This window comes from Argiope bruennichi, chromosome X2, assembly GCF_947563725.1.
Source record: "Argiope bruennichi chromosome X2, qqArgBrue1.1, whole genome shotgun sequence".
NCBI classification, from domain to species: Eukaryota; Metazoa; Arthropoda; class Arachnida; order Araneae; family Araneidae; genus Argiope; species Argiope bruennichi.
In genome coordinates this window covers 125365382-125386526 of record NC_079163.1, presented here as the reverse complement: position 1 = coordinate 125386526, position 21145 = coordinate 125365382, and the positions used below count along the sequence as shown (strand labels likewise).

The 21145-nt window shown below is 31.8% G+C and overlaps 1 protein-coding gene across 1 annotated transcript in view; it reads right to left on the bottom strand.

Annotated features, from left to right (window-relative positions):
- LOC129960385 (synaptic vesicular amine transporter-like) overlaps window positions 1-21145 on the bottom strand; it is a 56195-nt gene that overhangs the window by 23282 nt on the left and 11768 nt on the right. Inside the window, exons 4-7 of the mRNA XM_056073801.1 lie at window positions 18006-18393; window positions 12857-12915; window positions 6966-7049; window positions 4881-5063 (exon numbers count right to left, since the gene is read on the bottom strand). Coding sequence (XP_055929776.1) covers window positions 4881-5063; window positions 6966-7049; window positions 12857-12915; window positions 18006-18393 — 714 coding nt within the window. The remainder of the gene's footprint in view (window positions 1-4880; window positions 5064-6965; window positions 7050-12856; window positions 12916-18005; window positions 18394-21145) is intronic.

The following is a 21145-nucleotide window of genomic DNA, read 5'->3' as shown; positions in this document are numbered from 1 at the left end:
AACCCTTTTACTGAACTTCACTTGTTTCATGTTAGTAAATATAGAATTTTGGAATCGATTGTACGATCACTTCCTGATGTAATAGAACTTCGAAACTTTGTACACTTGTGTATCATGGATGACTATACATTATTTTAATCTTTTCAAAGTTTAATGATAAATTAATCGTAAAATTTAATTGAATTTGAAAAATAATACACGTGGCGTCACTTAGTTGCGAATTCAATAAAAAACTGTTCTTAAGATTCTAAAATGCTCATAATACTAAATTAATAATAAAAGACCAAAGAATAGATAATATTTAAAATAAAAACAATTCTACTTTTTACTACACTAATAAAAGTATGCTCTTAAAAGCGGTCTTTATTAAATTAATTTTTAACAAATTTGAATTGTTTGTATCCTATTTCATCAAATAAGATGACGATCTTGGCAAAAATTGTTTAAAAGAAACATATCAATGTGAATTGTATCTTTCAAGTGAATGTTTGTGATGTGCATCAGTGCCAAGTTTTTATAATGCTCCCTTGAAGGCAACAGCAGATTTTGTATTTTGCAATAATGAATCTAATTTTCTACAGCGCGACTAAAGCCTTTTGAAAATTAGCAATAAAATATCCCAACAGATAATTTGCACTTTTGATAACATTGGGAAGCAACTTTCTGAGAGAGTGAAACACGCTGTAAATTCATGACCAAAAATTTATCACTGATGAAGGTTATGCAACAGCTCGCTGTTGCATAACTTTCATCGAATCTCTCTTTAAAGCGAATCTATTTTGATTTAATTTAGTTTAGTTATATTTACGCCTGGTTTAGAAGTACCACTAGAACTATTTTTGGACGGAACCCGAGGCCAGATGGCGAGGATATTACTTGGACCGGTATCCGGCTCTAAACGCTTGTGTGCCACACCGACTGAAGAAAAATTTAGTTTCAACGGATTTAGCATGCACCAGACCCGCTTTCATGGTGTGGTTCTTCGATGGAAGCGGGTCTCAAGCTTGGAACCCTTCGATTTTGCAGCCAAAACTTTGCCACCAATCCACTAAACTAAACTTTCTCTTCCTAACTAAGGGAGAAAAAGAGATTTTAGAGTCTGAAAATGATCAATCTCATTTTTTTTTTTTTTTTTTTTTTTTGTGGTGGCGCGTAACATAATTTTTTAAAAATATTTAATTTTAATATCTTTTGGCAGGAATTAAAGCAGAAAGTGAAGGTAATATTATGCGATTAGTCTACATTATTTTTTACATGGGGAATAAATTCGCATTCAAGAATAAAGAAATGTAATATGTTAGGAAGTGATAATTTTGTAAAAACACTTTTTAAAAACATTCATAAATATACAAAAAAGACGGTTTTTTTTTAAAAAAAAATCTACATTTTAATTTTTATTTAACAAAATATATACAATTAAAATCAGATTAAAAAAACAAACAAATTAACGACAAGGTGACGCCATTGATGTAAAGTCAAAATTAATCAATGAATTGATATTTAAGCGGGCTGTGGTGGCCTGGTGGCAAGTTTTCAGCTTCGGAACCGGAGGACTCAAGGTCAGAACTCGATTTTAAATAAGAAAGACGTTTAAACAAGTTTGGCGCACGTCAAATTCGTCGGTTCCAAATGTCTTTTGGCTGTCACAGAAGTTAATAGGAGGCTCTGGTTCAGGTGTCACCTTCATCATAACATCTCCTGAATACAAATCTATATTTAGAAGGTGTTGCTCGTCTCTGACCATGGTTCAAAATTACAAGATCGATCTCAAAATAATCCTAGAGTTGCTTCGAAACGAGACATAAATATAATTATTTTAAACTGATAATTGTGTTCTAAGAATTTTTGAATATTGTGTTGTCATCGAGAAATTTCAGAAATTTTGTTCATCAGAAAGTGAGTAAAAAATTTATTATATAATTTCGTCTTTAGAAATATGAAACAAATCAAAATAAATAAATGTATTTAGTAAAATAAGTCATACTTACGTCAGATTATTAAAAAACTAGAAACAGCTATTATTTTTTATATAATAAAATCCGAAATACCAGGTAGTTAGAACTGAAGTACAGTCAAACTTGTTTTTGTGAAGAAAATAGGGACCGCATAAAAGAAATCACACACATTTTTTTTTCGAAACTTTATAAATAATTATGACAAATAATTTTTTACAACATATTAAAGAAAAATTTTGCACGCGGTGAAGGGGGACAGTATTAAAAAAAGTCTCAGAAAAATTTGTCGAAGATTTATGAAATAATAAGAAAGTGTTTTCCAAATAAAATAAATAGTTAAATTACACATGAAAATACTTGCTAAAAATTTAATTTCTTATTTCAAACATGGAGAAATTTTCAAAATACATATAATTCTATACTACTCGTCATAATTCAAAACCCGCATCTTCTTGTTATGAACTTGTTCAAAATCACTTTCATCACTTGAAGGTATTTGAGTTGATTAATTTTTGGAATATATTATTTGTTTTATTTTGGAATATTGGAATTAGTAGACGTGATATGTATTGTATTAGTGTACATATGTGCACTGATAGGAAACATTACAATGGTGTTATAATGCCATTACTGTTGGAATTCATATACCGCATTAAAAAAGGACCACATAAAAACATGTTTAACTTGTATTCCCATTCAGATTGATGTATAAGTTTAAAATTAATGGAAGGATTTGCATTAGTTTTAATTAATAAAACATGTCCGAAATGACAAGAAATCCAAATCTCAGTTTTTTGCATTTGAGATCACGGGAGAATCATAAATTGACTACTCCGACCCGCCCTAAGGCACACAGAAAAAAAGAACTGTGATTGAGTCCTAAGGGCCATCATTGGCCACGATACAGCCCTTCTCGTGGAAAGTAAGTCCAATCATCGATGGGAGGTAGCCAACAACCAACTTTTCTGTACTCACCAGGGTGGCGAGTACCAACCACCAAGCTGGAAGCTTCTCATCCTCCTTTTTGAGATACCCTCTGTGGGATAGTTCACGGAGGAAAATATAATTAAAAAATTCTAAGAATTGAGGAAGATATACGAATAGTCTGTAGGATAAGTATAATCAACTGCCATCATATAACATTGCAATTATGATTGTGGTGCCTGTTAATTACTTAATTTAATTAATAGGCACCACGATTAAGTATTGTTAGAAGGACAATAAATACTGTCAATATTCAGAAACATCCGAATATCAATCGCCATGGGCCAAACGACCTTCCGTTGGTTTTGGTTTGGGAGTCTGGCCAGCTGTAGTTTCGCCTTCTTGTTCTGACCGGGGTTCAAAATTACGAAGTTGGACCCAAAATAGCTCTAGTGTTTGCTTCCAATTGGGACGTTAATATAGCTAAATCAAATAATAATCTAATATTTGTAAGATATAAGGGTTGCCCAAAGGAAAAGTGGACAAGTTGAATAGAAAGAGTAACTTTATTGAAAATCAAATGAAATCGCCATGGGCGTTGTAACGCCTGTCCCATCATTTAAGTAGCAGGTCTATGCCTTTGCTGTTGAAAGATGGTGGTTGATTCTTGAAAAAGTAATGTAACCTCTTTCAATTCGTTACCCGAATGGAAACGTGTCCCCTGTAATGCACTCTTAAGTGGCCAAAAGATGTGGAAGTCACAAGGTAAGTACTGTACAGCGGTGTTTCAACACTCTCCAATTGAGTTTTTTTAAGGTTGTCTGGGTTTCACGAAAGACGAGCGGGCGAGCATTGTAATGGAGAAGGATCACTTGTTGTGTGAAAAGACCTGGCCGTTTACTTTTGATTGCTTTCCGTATTGTGTTGAATTGACAGTGCTCCCTTGAGGCAGGAAATCAATGAAGGGTGGCGCACGGCAATCGAAAAATCAGAAACGGTATTACCGCGCGTTGTTCCGATCTGGACGCATCCATGTATAGCATGACTTAACTTCTGATCAATTTCCTATACCACGAACTGCTTTCATTGTTGAACGTCGCATGCTGTGCAAATGAGCTGGTTGAAAGGGGCGCCTAGCCCCAGCAGGGCTTATCCCCGGTAATGGTGAACTGCAGATAGCTTGACTTTCGGTACGTCATCTCCGTCAAGACCTGAGGCTGAACTGGAACATAGCAGAGTTACTTTTACCGTTTTGTCCGTGAGGCAAGTGAAGAATGAGGTGGAGAACGTCAGGACTCATTGCTATTGGTTGTTAAAGGGAGTGGGATGCATGGGTATGCAGTTTTGCTAAATGTTGAGAGAAAGACTTAGAGAAATTTTAAGTGAACATAAATTTGCGATTTTACAAAAATTTTAGTCGAAATTGGGTAAATTAATTGGGAGGGTTATTAAATGCGATCATTAAAATTTGTATTTTTTTTTTTTTTTTTTTTTTTTTTTTGAAAATTCCTTTGGCGAATTTTATTTTTTTGAACTGGATGAAGAGTAAGGGGTAATCCTTGGTTAACTTTTTCAGTTCGTTCATTTCGTCAATTAGATCAGCAGTTGAGGAAATTTGAATTTATCGTATGCATCCTACATCTCTTTATATCCCTGTTCGGTGGTTCTGCTATAGCCGCAGTCATTCTGACGCAATCGCAAGTGTCCACTTTTCATTTGGGCAACCCTTATAGTTCAAAGAATGGTTATTTTCACCGTATTGTTCATTTTCTCCTTTTTTTTTTTTAATCTTCTTTTCCTCATATTCTGAAATGCTTACCTCCAATATTTCGAGTTTTTGAGATAAATTTTTCTTTCTTTCCATAATATGTGATAGGGGCATGAATGTTTTAATTCAAACTACCTTGCACATTAAAATACAATTAAACTAATCTGCAAGAACCAGTGGTTAAAACCCTTCAACCAGCTAAAGAATATAACCTGATGATCATTTTTTATTACCTCCATCAAAAAGAGCCAGTCCTGCCAATATGAGAAAAGGAGTCGCTTTGCCGACAAATTCATAAAGAGTACCACCGTATACGGGGCCGATGAGAACTCCAAGTGCAAGGCCACCTAAAGCAATCGCCATGGCATTCCCTCTTTCAGCATCGTCTGGGTATTTTTCTGCTAACATACCCATACCTGAAAAATATTTCACTCGAGTTATTCGGAGCAACAAAAATAAATAACATTTTCAATGTTCATAAATAATTCCATGAACTATCATAATATAGGAATGACACTGTATAGTTACACATTTACTCTTATTTATAAATAGGAGTTTTTATCCGTATTTTGACTAAATTATGTATGCACCAAGTAACAGAAGCTTGAGATAAAATACTTATCCAAGATAAAGATTTTATTTTCGAAGGTAGTTTTTGGTTCATTGCAATCAACTACAAGGAATTAATTTCAATATTTTTGTGGGTGACTATCACTTTTTGTGTCGCATGAGGAAACAGGAGGCATATCTAAAATGTTCTCACAGCCTTTTATATCTGAATACAAGTTTGATGATACTCATGCATTTTTTTCTAATAAATCACATTACTAATTCTCCGTTAGCTTCAATTATTGGTCAGACTTAAGATCAAAGTAAGGTTTCGTCGCCAAGTTCATGCAACGTTCGCCAACAATTACATTGCGGGAAAAAACAAAGTTTTGCATAAAAAACATCCAGTTTTCATTTTTTACGGTTATAATTTGTGGATTGTTATGTTTAGAGAACTAAAGTTTGAAAAAAAAACACTTACATTTTGGTAACCATATGTATTAGATACGCGCCTGTCAGAAGTTTAAAAAACCTTATGATTAGTCCATTATATTTGTGAGCATGTGTATGAAGCAAAATTATTATTTTGATTACAATAGGATGAATTGTCTCTTTTTGAAAAAAAGAATTCCATGAAATAACTGATAACTTTTTATTGGTCTTTGCGGCATCATGAAAATACTACAAATAAAATGATCAATAAGTTCTTTCCCTTTAATTTTTCACATTTCCAGCTAATTTGGTTTGGTTTAGTTACATTTACGTCCTGTCTCGAAGTAACTTTTAAGATTATTTTTTGGGACGAACCTCGTAATTTTTAATTGCGGACAGATGACGAAGACGGCACCTACGCTGGAAACCGTTCTCTAAAATTTTGCAACCCATCAGGGGAAAGACACTTGATCCCAATAATTTAGAGAGCACCAAGTGTGCTTACAACGCGGTTTTTCGATGAAAGCGGGTTTCGAGCTTGGAACCCACCAGCCCAAGTCCGAGTCCTTACCCTCAAACGACTGCGGCTTTTTCTCTCATATGCAGGGAGTGTAGCATATTAAAAGAGGGTTGTGGTATAGTAAATGTAATGTCTCTGCTTCAGAACTGAAGATCTCTGGTCTGAGATTCGATTCTAAGGAAGACCAGCCTTGTATGTGGATACAGTGCACATTGAGTTCCCATCTTTCACAAAACACTCTCATGTTTGTATGGCTTGGAAGTTTGAAGGTCTCAGGTACTATTCTAGTCATCTGGCCATGGTTCAAAATTGCGAGGCTCGTTCTAAAGTAGTTCTCTTGTAACTTCGGAATGGAACGTTAATCTAATTAGATTAAATAAGGCAAGATATGGAAAATAGGTTGATGAATAGGTATAATTAGGTAATCAACTATTCCTTTTCTAATTTCAATTAGTTATAATAAAACATTCTTTAGGAAAGTCGTATTTCCTTGCAAAAAAAATGAAAAAACATTTATTGTCAGATTTCAAGCTACTAATTACCGATGAAATAATATTTTCAGTGAGCAGACTAAGAAATATTTCTTAATAATGAATCAACTGTTTTACACACAATTTTTAGTCCCCCCCCTCCCCCGACCTATAATACGTTAGCCTAAACATTTTAAACCGCAATTTCTCCTAACAAAATCTGTCAAACAGTTTTTTTATTCTCTTAAATAAGGATTCTTCCGTCCAACTATATTGTAACATATAAACATATATCCAGTTCAAATTTTATCCAAAAATATAACAATAGATTATAGTGAAATATATACCTGCCACACTTGTGCATGATGATCCAACCCCTTGAAGGGCTCTTGCCATAAATAAGGTATTGTAGGAATTTCCAATTGCAAATGCTGGAGAGTAAATAAAGTTCTTATAAAACTAATTTTTTTAAAGAATACTTTGTTTACATACACTTAGAATTTTTGCTCTAAAAGATATTTTTACGTATTTAAAATAATAAATTTAAAAAAAAAACATCAAGCAATCAGATCTAAATGATAAATGGCGTACAGCTGTACTTTCTAATTGAAATTCTTTTTCAGAGGGAACTATTAATTAATTTAAAGAAGTATTATAAAGGTGGATAAAGAAAACGTGTTGAACTGTTAAAAATAAGTTTTTCCGGCAAACGAAACTTTTCCCCACATATTAAAGATTAATATGTGGGGATATGCTGGTTAATAACTTCCTCAAATTTGTTTTATAAAATGTACTTATTTTCGAATCAGGTATTTTCGATTTCTTTAAAATGTTAAAACGAATCTTTGTATATGTAAATAAATAAATGAGCATCACATCAGGAATTAACTTATATTCATTTTCAACGAACAACTTGTTTTTGTTTTTCCAAATAATGTGTGTGTGTGTATAACATAAATTTAAAAAAAGTAGTGGTGAAGTTCAAAGTTTTAACTTTTCCCAACAAGGGAGTACCAATAAATTTTCTTGTTTTAAAATAATTTGCGTTATTTTTTTTAAAAAATAATAATCGTAAGGAAAATTGTACAAGAAGGAAATTAGTAACGTTGAAAAGGTAAATTTTTTTAATTTTAAGATAAAATAAATTTTTTCGGAATGTTGCTGAAAAACTTTTCCATGGAAAAGGGACAAAACCATGAACTTATTTCTCATAACCTTAAACTATAATACATCTGTCATAGTACATCTGTTACATTTCTTCGCAATCTCTTCAACTACCTCCGTTTAAGTAATTCACTTATTCCTGCTTTTAGGTATTGTTAAATTGCAGCTTTGAAACGAACGAGAACTTGCTAAAAAGATACGTATTAAAATAGAAAAGAAATTTAAAATAATAGTGATGGAGTAATTCAAAGGTGATATTAATTTTAATGCGTCTAAATTTTAAAAAATATATAAATAGATAATATTTTTAATAAATAACTTAATTTAAATTCATAATATCTTTCGGATTTATTTCATATCCCTTTAAAATTTTATTTCAAGTAACAGAAACATCACGGAATGTTCTTTAATACTGTTGTCTTAATGAAAGTAGAAATTGTGTCTTACTTAATACAAGCGATTTAACGCCATCATAGAATATCATAAAATAGCATATTAAATTGGATGTGACAGTTCTTCGTTGCAAAATTTATTGCATTGATGATTAAAAATAGCTAGTGATTTTAACTATAATATTTTAGTATTACATTTTGCGCTGCATTTGGATATTGAAAATTAGTATGTTTGTAGATTTAATACCACTGTTTGAAGAAGCTTCAAGACGGATTATTCCTTTTCTTGTTTACATGGGTATAGGAGTGACGTTTCTAAACTGCTGAGCTGTTGATAACAATTCTGCAGAAATTTTATTACTTCCCTCCATCTTTAATGACAATCGACGCAATTTAAAATACGTGCTCATAATCCAGTTCCCAAGGGCGATTGTATAGTACTTTAAATTGTGTTTTAAATGTTATAGTCAGTGTTGCGTTATTTATTGTTTTTGGATGTTAAAAGAAGGCATATAAGACTAAATGTTCAGAAATAAAATCGTTTAGTAATCGCATCGGCGTTATTATCTCCCAACCTACATCTAGAATGAATTGCATAACTAATAACTCGTAGTGGCTATCACCTTCCACGGCACATACAATGCAGTTGCGTGTTCCATTATGGAAGTGAAGGTAATTCGACCCTACAGCTTTAATATATCCACCAGGATGGCAAAAAACAACCACCACACCGAAAATTTCTAATCCTCATATGTAAGTGCCGATTCGGGGAGAGAAGTGTGCTTAATAAGCTAAAACGTATTTAATAGGAAGAAAATAACGTTTCTAACCCAAAATTCACATTTATTATTTAAATTTAGTTGATATTTATCTATGAACTAATTTAATATAGTTTTAAATTTTTATCGAACGCATTTTACATAATGTATTTACGTGCTACAAAATGTTTCGAATATTGTTACTGTTCTATCAACATGTCGTAAGTCAAATTTGCCAAAACATTTTATTGAAACTAAATATTCATATAAATTAGCTATAACTACATCAAATTATTGTACATTATATGTAATCAGTGTATGTTATCACAAAATGTCATATATCACTAGTGGTCCCAAATAATATATCAAAATTCCGCATGTTTTACAGTGTGTGATTTTTGAAAGACATTTTGATCAAATCGCAGCGAAATGAGTTATAGGTAATTTCTTTGACAGTATTGCAAGATTTAATATGTAAAAGAATGCCATTTTTCCTATTTTTGGGTTTTTAAAAACGATGCATCGTCTTTTTTAATGAAAACTAAATTGTTGGAAGGTAAATGAAACCAAGATGTGGAGAGGGGGGATCTATACATAAATCCCATCTTATTTGCGATATTCAACTAGAGAATGACGGTGATATTCAACTAATGAATGAAATTGCTGTTCCTTTCTTTCTTTAATCCTACTACTTCGGGCTATAATTAATGATTCTTCTCTAGATATAAATTTACTGAATAAGTTCAGATACTACAACAAAGAAACGAATGGGTATTTTTATAATCTCTACTGATAATAAAAGAGACTATATGTGTTTTAGCACTCTGTAGGGGTAATCTTTAGACTTAGAACGACCAAATTCGGCATAGATGTACTTTGGAAAGTGGGAATATACATTTCGGAGCATTTTTTTGTTGAAATTTTAATCAGGTGATAGTCAATGACAGCTAGTAGATAATGTAATGCATTATTATCAGTATATTGTAAATAAACTGCGTATTATTTAAAAAATAATTACTTTAGACCAATCACTCATGATATAGTGAAAGAATTAAGTGAAATTATTAATGATGACGCGAATTCTACTTTTACTAGTTAAAGGGGTAAACCTCTTCGCACCAATTTTGTACTAACTCGTACGTCGAATTACAAAAATTTTGATACTTAAAAATCATAATTCAGTCAATGTGCCAATTAATTTAAAGCCCCAAAATTATTAGAACAAGCTATCTTAAATGTGTTTCACATTCCTATTATTGATAGAAATTATAACAAATATCCCGAATGGAGAGTGTTTATCTAATGAAATGGTTAAATTAATTCATAGATCAAAGGATTAATGCAGATCAAGTAATGCCAGATAATACAAACGTCTGAATTTGGAATGAGAACAAAATTCTTACAAAGAATTTTCAAGGTCACAAAATCAGGCAACTGGTTTCAATGATTATATAATGGTTAGCATTTCACGTTGAAACCGTCTAGAAATGAAAAATGTTATTTAAATGTAAATCATCTAGTTTTTATTGGAACTGCATACGCGTTTACTCGTTCTGAAAGTACATATGGTCAATCCCATGAGGAATTTGGTTCCAAATTTGATCGAAATTTATGTATAAATTTCATTAATCTGGTATTGGAATTACAATTGTAATCACAAAACCTCAGACCAGATTTTGTATATTTAAGTCATTGAGTTTTTGTTATTGCTCATATGGTTATGAAAATAGAGACCAGAAGACGGTCAAATCCTTGACGGATTTAGCTCAAAATTTGATAGGCGTCTATAATATAAATGTTAAATATGTATATCGAATTTTATCTGTCTAACTCTTTTCGTTTTGAAGTAAGCTTAGTACAAACGGACGAACCGACGGACATAATGCCAAAAATGTGTTTCTCTAACTTCGGAAGATCTTAAACGTGGAGACGTCCCCTTCCAATCCACATCTGAAAAGGAAATATCAAACTTTTTTGTCGAAGATTTAATGTCTTACAAAAAAAAAAAAAAAGACATTTTAAGAAAGATTCAGCTATTATCTAACAGAATATTATATTTCAGAAGAAGAGAAATTTATGCCATACATGTACTTTTCAATAATTAGTACCGCTATCGCAACAAATTTCTACGAATATTTTCTCTCAAGGTTTAAAGCAAACATAGATAAATAGATAATGCCATTCTAACATTTATAAAAACACTCAAAGGAATTCAGGTTATATATATATATATATATATATATATATATATATATATATATATATATACAGATGTCCATAAAAGAACTCCAGCGTTTTTATGTACATTTTTTAATTCAATTATAAAATTAGATTAATGTTATATATATGTAGTTAAAGGTTCATTCATCTAGATTTTCACTATTAAAAGATTTCAATATGAGCCCCGTTTGTGGCACGGCACACATCCAAACGATATTCAGCCTCTCCCCATATCCTGGCCAGAATGTATGGAGGGCTGTTTGCCACACAAGTGATTATCCTTTGCATGAGATGGTTCACATCCTGAATTTTCTCAGCGTAAACATGATTCCTGACATGTCCCCAGAAGAAAAAAATCTAATGGAGGCAGATCCTGGCTTCTTGCATGCCTTTGAAATAGGTTCTGCCCTTCCAAACCACTTGTTCCCAAATCGAGCATCCAATACTCCCCATGTACGCAAACTGAAATGAGGCAGTGCTCCATCTTGCTGAAAGTTGACAGGATACTTCTCCGCCTCAATATCAACCTACTGAGGGAAACCATATTCCTCACACATTTCACAATGGAATCACCATTTATGGAATTTTCTACAAAAATGAAGGGGCATATAATTTGGTTATACATAAGGCCTCGCCAAATATACACTTTCGGTGAGTCACGTTGATTTCCACGAACTTATGAGACAGCCGTGAACCCCAAATTCTACAGTTGTGTCAGTTCACAGTACCGCTTACATGAAAAGTGGTCTCATCCGTAAAAATCACATGTTTTAAAACATCCTTATTGGTATCTATCATGACTAGCATAGTAAGAGCAAACTCTAGTCTCTTGTTTTTGTCTGTTAGTGTAATTTCGTGTATAAGTTGTACCTCGTTCGCAGTTAGGCAGAGCCTTTTCTGAACTACCTTATAACAGTTGATTTGGGTATGCCAAACTAAAGACTTCGTCGTCTCAAAGATTTTGCCGGATTTCTTTCACATGATGTACGGACTCTATTGACATTATCCGGAGTTCTTTTATGGACACCCTGTATATATGCACTAATAAACAGAAAACGACACCAAGAAAAATACAAATGCAAAATACAAAAAAAAAAAAAGGGGGAACAGATACAGAAAAATTGATAAGTATATCAAAAATCAAAAATTGCAAAATTATATTTTTAAAAAAATGTTTTCATATTTTTCTTTGAAATCCTCAGTACAAAGGAAAGAGTGAAGGTTTATCGAATATATATATATAATAATTTACTTATTTATTATATTTGAGTCAAATTTAAGTAACGTACATTTTTGAAAATAAAAATTTATATTTGTCATAGGGAAATAATATTCAGTATTATAATTTATAATATAGTAAAACACAAAAGTAAAAAATATGTCAAAAGTAAACATGCGGGTGTCTTTATACCAATTTGATATTTTGTGCAGTTATGCAATTTACCACTTTCAAATGAAATGTCAGCCATGCAATTTATAACTTTTAATTTTAGTATAAGCCATGCAATTTACCACTTAAACGGGTCATGGACGGGGTGGTGGAGGGTTCAGAAAGTGATAGTCGAAATTTACAGCAGAAAGAATTTATTGACGTACTCTGCACATCAGCCCCTTCAACTTAGGGTTAACAGAGGATAAAATGTTTTTTTTATAATAGTTTTAAAAATGAATAATGATAAATAACAAAAAGGGAATAAATCTTACATAAAGAAGTTGCTATCAAGATGAGGAATCCCATGAACATGACTATACTGTAACCCAACCTAGATTAAAAAATATATACATAAGTCAGTTGCACACAAATAGGATATTTAATCGTTTAATTTATATGCGAAAAAGGATCCTATTATAAAGATAGTTTATGAAAAGACATGAAAAAATCTTACTTGATTCACGTTTTGAATATTATTTATATCAAAACTACATTTCACATACTTAACAGATACTGAATTTAAGAAATGGAAAAACTTTCAAATATTAATAGTTAAAATTTTAAATAATCTTTAATTACCCTTCATGTATATATGTTTTTGTAACTATTAAGCATTTTTAATGTGACTGTTTCTATCCTTGACTGTTATTTATGCTTTGTAAAAGTTTAAGCTTTTGTAAAGGTTACGTAGTCGAGAAAATTATAATTCCACATTGAGTCTCAGTTTCATTTTGCTTCTCGTAGAATAAAAACGACTTTTTTTTGCAATCTGCAAAATTGAGATTTTTCTTTGTAGTCCTCATTAACCCGTTAATTTTAGAGTGTTTAGTATAAAACACTTCTTTTAAGCAAATTTGTATGCAGCATTTTACAAAGAACATTTAAAAATTGTAAAATATAACATCAATTCTTTCCGTGCTTATAATAAAAGATTAATGTTCAGTTTCTCTGAAGCTGAAAAAAATGTAACTAATTATTTCAAACAGTAAATTTTTTAAAAAATTAATAACTATTTTAAATGAATTTTCTCATGATCACCCAAGAACAAACCAGATACGGAATATTTGTTTTTTCTGGTTCGAATCAAGGTTTCCAGATCAAAATGACGAAATCAGGCCAAATTTTCTTTAAAAAATGCCAAATTGGAAAATTGATAGAAGTTTTTGCCTCATTAAATTATCATTATAATTTTTTCCAGTTAAACGAATCGCATTAAATAAAAAAAAAATGTATACAATACTTTATAATTAAAACCATATTGAAGTAAAATTAATAAACGTCTCCATAAACCATTTTGAAATGAAGAAATTCTGTTCTTGGCATTGTTAATGAAATGACGGAAGAAAGTGCATCAACACATGTGTGAACACAAATGTGCTATATTATTTTTCAATTTGGTTATTATAATTGAAAAAAGATTTAGAACTCAGAATGAATGACTAATAGTAAAGAAATTTCCATTAATGTAAATAAAATTGATCAATTCCCATAAGCGATAATTTTTTTAAAAGTTTTGATCTTATTCATCTAATATCCAAATCCATTCTAAATGATATTTTTGAATATGTTATTTGACTAATAATTTTTTCTATAATACTAAACATTTGTTATCTAATTGTCGAGGTGGATATTTCATTCAATACAAGGAATACAGGCATAATTTTTGTATTGAGATTTTAAAAATTATGCTCTCTTCTTCTAAAAAAAACACAATAAAAAACGATTAAAAAATAAAAATAATAAATTCGTGTTTCGTGTTTTAGTATCGTTAACAACTGTTCATTGCTGATTTCTGTTAGAAGTAGAAAAGAATATAGTGATTCTTTAGATGCTGCTTCAAATACCTTGATTCGCAAGAATGCAATTGTAGCACAAATAAGAAATATTCCGCTAATCACAGTCATATTTGAAAAATTTTCTCCTTTGGCAATTTAATATCAAAAAACTTATCAGAGAACAGCAAATTTTTTTCTAAATTTCATGAACGGAAATAAAACCAAAACAAGACCAAGAATGAATTTAAGACTATATAAATTTATTAAGGTGAGACATTATGAAAAAAGAACGCATTTACAAAATTTGACCGTATGGCAATCTTGGTTTGAATATAAGAAAGGTCAATAGCAAATCAAACTTAAAAAATGGCAAAAAATTTTAAGTTTTGAATAAAATTAACCAAAACCCTAAAATAGCCATAAATATTTCTGCGTCTTTGCTACAGTTTTATGGAACGAAACATTTCATTCAGTTTCTATCAGTTTTCTTAAATGAGTGCAGATGAACTCATTGATTAATAATTTTCTTATCATCAAAAAATGTAAGCTATTCTGCTTATGAAATCATAAGCGAAAAAGAAATACTTTTCTTCAAGGTCTTCTATTATATAACTCGGTAATAGAGGTAAATGTGTGCTTTGCACTCTAATTGCTGCAGAGGACGATGCTTTGGAGAATTTATATATTTTTTCAAGGACGGGATAACAGGTTTGTCTCATGAACCAAAACAGCAGCGTATATTGTTGTTTCTCTTGCTGAATAGTTTCTGTAAGAAGAATGAAATGGACAAAATGTACCGTTTTATTTAATTTTATTAATGCCTTCTTGAAACGAAGCATTAAAAATTATATTTTACCATTAGATAAGTTAATTAATTCCTTCTCATTAAATTAATAAACTGAGAAATAGATTAAAAATTTCATATTTTTAAATTGGTCACAGATTGAAATTTATTTGTTTTTAAAACTTGTAAAAAGTGTGTTGCCAGTGATTTATTGAAATCATGTTTGGATGTAAATGGAGACCTTTATTTTAATGTTCATATTTTTCAAAAAATTACGTAAGAAACATTTTTTTAAATATATACAGGGTGTTGCCGAATTCGACCGACAAACTCAGAGGGGTGATAGTAGGCATCAAGAGGATAAAGAATCACCATATAACATGAAGTCCCAAACGACGTTTAGGGGGTGAAAATCGCAAAAATATAGGGAGTCGGAGAGCTGTTGGAAACTGTAAAAAATTTATAAAAAAATAACAAATGGTGTTTCAAATATGAATTTTTTTTAAGTGAAAGCACATTTTTAAAGTCTGTTTTTCATGTAAGTAACATGCCGATTTGATGAACCAGGGGGTCGTAAATTATTGAAAACGAAAAAGTAATTTAGAACCTTTAATATTTAAACTTAAAAAAATTAAAGCTTGAAAGTATGAAGAATTTTATACTCTTTAATTTGATATAAGTCTGTAGTGTGAAAACTGAGGAGGTTTTAAGATATTCAAGAAAAACTAAAATGATTGCCGGGAAACATCGCTGCAACATCAGCACCGATGTTTACAGAAAGTATTGCAAAATTCTACCGAAAAATTCTGAGGAGTGATAGTAGGCAAAAAGGCTATACGAATTTCCAAAAAAATAAATTAAAGCGTCAAAAAAGCGAATGAGATCAATCATGACAATAATTGTTTTATTTGTACCTTGAAGCTTTACGTAATTTAATTCATTGAAATGTTGGCATATGACTGTAAAAAACATCAATTTTGAGAGCCACATAACATCCAACTATGGATATCGTTCAATTTCACCCTACTTTTTCAGAAACAGTCTGATTTCTTCCAAGCAATCCACAAATCCTTGAAGTACGTTCCCGCGGCTCAACCAGCGAACATTATTAAACATTAGTAAGCCATTATACACCTAGTTGACTTCATCCAACAAAGCCTCAAACTTTTGCTTATTTAAATCCTGCGACGATATGAGGTTGACTATTTTTGTGACTAACGCCATTACATTATCAAGAGATGTTAAACCACTCTTCGAACACAAGGCTTGTTGGTGAATAAGGCAGTGGAGTTCAAGAAGCGAATGTCCTATGAATGAATCTGTTTGAAATAAACTAATGAAATCATTTTTTTTTTGCCCACCATATTTGAAGCACTATCAGTTATTGAAACAATATTTTCAAATCAATTTCTTTCTCAGCAAGCGAATTTTTAACAGCCGTACAAATGTATGTGCCCTTTTTTAAATGGAATGGGAACACTCGCGTCTGTTCATAATACTTCATAATGAACTTTGTTATTTTGGACTAAAATGCAAACCATTTTGATCGGCGGAGTGCCCAAAATATTGTGTCACGTGCCATCAATGGCACGCGTGCCAATGGTTCGCCATCCCTGCCCTAGACCTCATATTCTCTAACTTTTTAAATCATTATTGCCTTGTTTGGCTGAAAGTGTTGTTCCGACATATAAGTTCCTCTAAACTTTTTTTTGGGGGGAGGGGCAACTTATGTATAATAATTACAACTTTTCCAACACTTTTTATAGAACTAGGTTATGATCTAAATATCTAAGTAATTAGTTCTAAAATCTGAACATTTAAAATCCATATAGTTTGCAAGAATTTATTACGGCTCTAAATGAAATAAAGCCACTACACTGATTATGCATAACACTGTCATAGGAAATGAGGTCGGATTTAAAGAAAAACCTGAAAATGATATCATTCTACTACAGGCATAAACATAATATAAGAGGTGCCATAAAATAACTTTTCTTGTTTGAGGGCATCCACAGTAAAAAGTATTGACGCAATGAAACCTAATTTCATTTACAGACTGTGCATAGCATGGTAAGATAAATTCCGATTTTATTTTTTTTAAATGAAAGCCCACAAAACTTTAAATGATTTTGGCACTGTCGGAAATAAACGAAAACGGGTCAATAATTACGATTAACGTATGTGAAATTAATGATACAAAATCTCATTAATATTCGAGTTTAAAAAAATGTATGTACAGAAATGAATGACATACAGTGCAAAACTCACTGAAAATAATTTTTTTTAATCAGCTTTAGAGTGCTTTGGTTCATGCCCAATATTTTCAATGTGCTGATCTTCCCCGTAGATAAAAACGACCGCGGTTACATGGTGGTACAGTCTTGGCTTCAATAAAGGAAAGTTTTAAGTTTGAAACATGATTCCACTAAAGAACTGGCCGTGTAAGCTAGTCTGGTGCACGTTTAATCCGTTAGGGCCAAATGACCTCCTGTTGGTGCGAAATGGAAGTTTTCAGAGTGTGTGCAAATTCAGTTGTCGTCCTCGCCATCTGATCACGATTAAAAATTACAAGGCCTGCTCCAAAGTAGCTGTTGTATTGCTTGAGGAAGTAAATATTACCGAAAAACTACGTAAATACTACTGAAACTAAAAACTTATCCCTATGTACATGATATTGCATTGGGGATATTTGGTATTTTATTTTTCGGATTTCATTTTCCCGTATCTTCAATGGTCTGCATATGAAATTTGCTTTTATTCCGTTCAATAGTTTTCGCTGCAAATGCCTCTAAAAGGAGAAAGTTATTTTATGGGAATCTTCTAGTTAAAAATACAAAAAAACTGTAGTTAAAAATACCTTACCTGTTGCTGATGGGTCCAATGAAAGGATTCGCAAACGCCTGTACCAAAGGCTTGGAGGCAAACATGAGACTGACTTCAAAATTTTCATTGACTAGTTCTTGATGCTTGGTCAATTTCTTAGTCGATGCTGGAACCTCCGTGACTTCCGCACGGGGAGCTGATGAACTCGTGAATTTCCAGAAGACATCCTCCGGCACTATGGTGAAGCCTGGTACATCCTCGGGTTCGAATGTGTCAGTCTTTTGAAAATATGAAAGGAAGTATGGTATATTGGCATCGTTGAAAGCAACATCTGGCATAGCATCTTTTGAAATCTTCTCCTCTGGTATAATAAGAGTACCGATAGGACGATGACGAAGATGATACAGGAATGATGGAATGATGGGTACTAAACGGAAAAAACAATATTCCATTATATGTACATCTAAATATACATGCATGCATATTTTAGTTTCGAATTTTTTTAATTAAATTATTTTTATTTTTAAAGCCTGGAAGCCAATTACAGTATTCTGAAAATATGCCCCGAAAAAGATTACAACACGTTGAAGACGATTACAACATACTGAAGAAGATTGCAACTTTCCTACAATAAGTCATTTTATCAAGATAGTTTTTACACGAACAAAGACAATCCGGTTTTTTTCGATACAGCACTGATCGAATTAATCATGTTAATGTTCCCACCGGAGGGCACTTACGATATGAGAATGAGAAATTTCCAGTATGGTGGTTGGTTTTCGCCACCCGGGTAGGTACAGAAATGGTGGGGGTCGGCTTCCTCTAACAGATGACAGGATGTGCTTCCCATTGAAAGAGTTGTACCGTAGCCGATGATGGCCCTTACGACTCAACTTTAGTTCCCTCCAGTGTTGCTGTAGCGGTGGTCCGGTCAATCATATAAATCCATGTGCTTTAGTGGCGAGTCGGAGTGGCCGGTTAGCATTATGGTTAATCGTGTTAACAGGAGGGGAAATGCATTTCATTCTCTCGTACTGAACTAATTTGATCAATGTCATGGATTTCCAAATGAAATGGGAGAGTTCCGAAATCAGATTGGTTATCCTAGATCCAAAAAGTGTCCCAGATTTGTCCCGAATCTTAATTAAATGCTCCTCACTCGAATTTCAATTAAATGTTTCAGATTTCACCGAATTTCAATTAAATTTTCTGAATTATATCTAATTTTAAAAGTAAGTCATACTAAAATAAAATTAATTATATTTAACTTTGTAAATATAAGATAAAAAGTTTATTCAAATTTTCAGCTTTTGATTTGCATATGCAGTCACACATCTGGGATTAACCGAGTGAATTTCGATTGTCGACAGTTTCATCCGAATTAGAAAAGAAATTGTAATCAAAATTATAACAAATTTTGTATATTTAAATCATTGTGTTTTGAAATTATGGGGTTTACATGGTTATGAAACTGTAACCAACCGCAATCATATCACAGCTACAGACCGAACGGATTTCGGAACTTGACGGATTTTGTCCTAAATTTGATAAACAGAGTCGGTCAGACAGGGTTCTTTCGAATTAATTGCATTCAAAACTTAATAGAAATCGACAAATTTGGTGTAAAGACCATATACCAAATTTCCTTCTTGTATCTCAAAACATTTTTCAGTTGTTCACAGATAGACGGACAAATATAGCCAAAAATGTGTTTTTCGAACTTAGGGAAGTCTGAAACATGAAAATTTGCCAAAATCATGAAGCCGATATTTTTTTTAAAACGATTACAATATTTTCGCTGTAATTCATATATGAGGAAACTTCTAAAGAACTCTGCTATTTATCTTCTTACTGTAAGTAGAATAGGGTCGCTTGCTAGAGAAAATCTTAGATCAAGGAATCAGTCTAAAGGAAAAATAGCAAAAATGATAACAAAACATATCATTGATGCTTTTGATAAATTATTATAAATTTTTATTTTATTTTATTCATTTACATATCTTTTCGATTTTGTGCAGGTTTTTATTATTTTTTATTTTCTTACGTTTTGGATATTGACCATTATCTAGAGTCCCAGATTGAGTGTTAAGGTTCTGGAGTGTCTGGAATTGAATTAAAAAAAAGATATCTTTAATTGAGCCAGATGAAATGCATTAAGCAACGAAAACATTATTTCGAGTCAATGATAGAAAAAATTCAATGAAAATCATGATAAGTTTTTCCTGTAGCCGGATACTCTGTACACTAATCCCCCCCCCCGCCCTCCTGTTTAGTAAGGCACTTCTCAAAGTATGCTTATTTGTCATAGACATCTTAAGAGCGTACAGAAGAAACTGAAAAACCACTGAATTGATTTGAAAGTTTTCTATTCTCTATTATGCTATTGATTTCAACAAGCCCTTTAAAAAGATAAAATCCATCTTAATTTTATATTCATGAGCCTCATAAAACGATTCGCTCCCTCCTACTTTAGAATCAAATTACTATGTCCACAAATCAATGTTTCTCTTTCCCTAAAAAAATAAGAGAGAGAAGACAAAAAATAAAAATAGCTGAAATCAATGTGAAAGAACAGTTTATCGTGCTGTAAGGAATTTTCAAGCAGAGAAGTAGATTAGATTAAGAAGTGTTTCGATTCCATGAAACATATTTTATAAGATTGCGAGGAAGGTCACCCAAAACTTGGAAAAGAAAAATTTAGTTATAAAAAATAATATTTTAACTGTCAACAATTTGTATCTTTTTAAATAAGTACTAATTAACTATTAATTAGATAGTGTGCTATTAAAGAAACGTAGATACGACTCTGCAGCACCTTATTATAAGACAAAATTTCAAGCAATTTTCTCAAGGAAAGCTAATATATTAAAGCATTTAAATTGACCAAAGCTTTATTTACTTTGGGAAAATGCTGTTTATTTTCTTGTTTACTAATAGTGTCATGGAAAAATATTAATCAGTCAATATAAATGAAATATAAAATAAAATTCCAGTAGCAAATAGATAAAAACTTTTGTCCTTGAAATATTTTCGCAGGAGCCGTGTAAAAGAATACCTGTTTGTTTTTTAAATCCTTGTATGGATGAGGTTGCTTTTCAACATGTTACATTTCATACAAGCTTCTATGAAGGTTATATCCATTCGTATCCGAAACTTTTTTTTTTATAACTAGTTTTAAG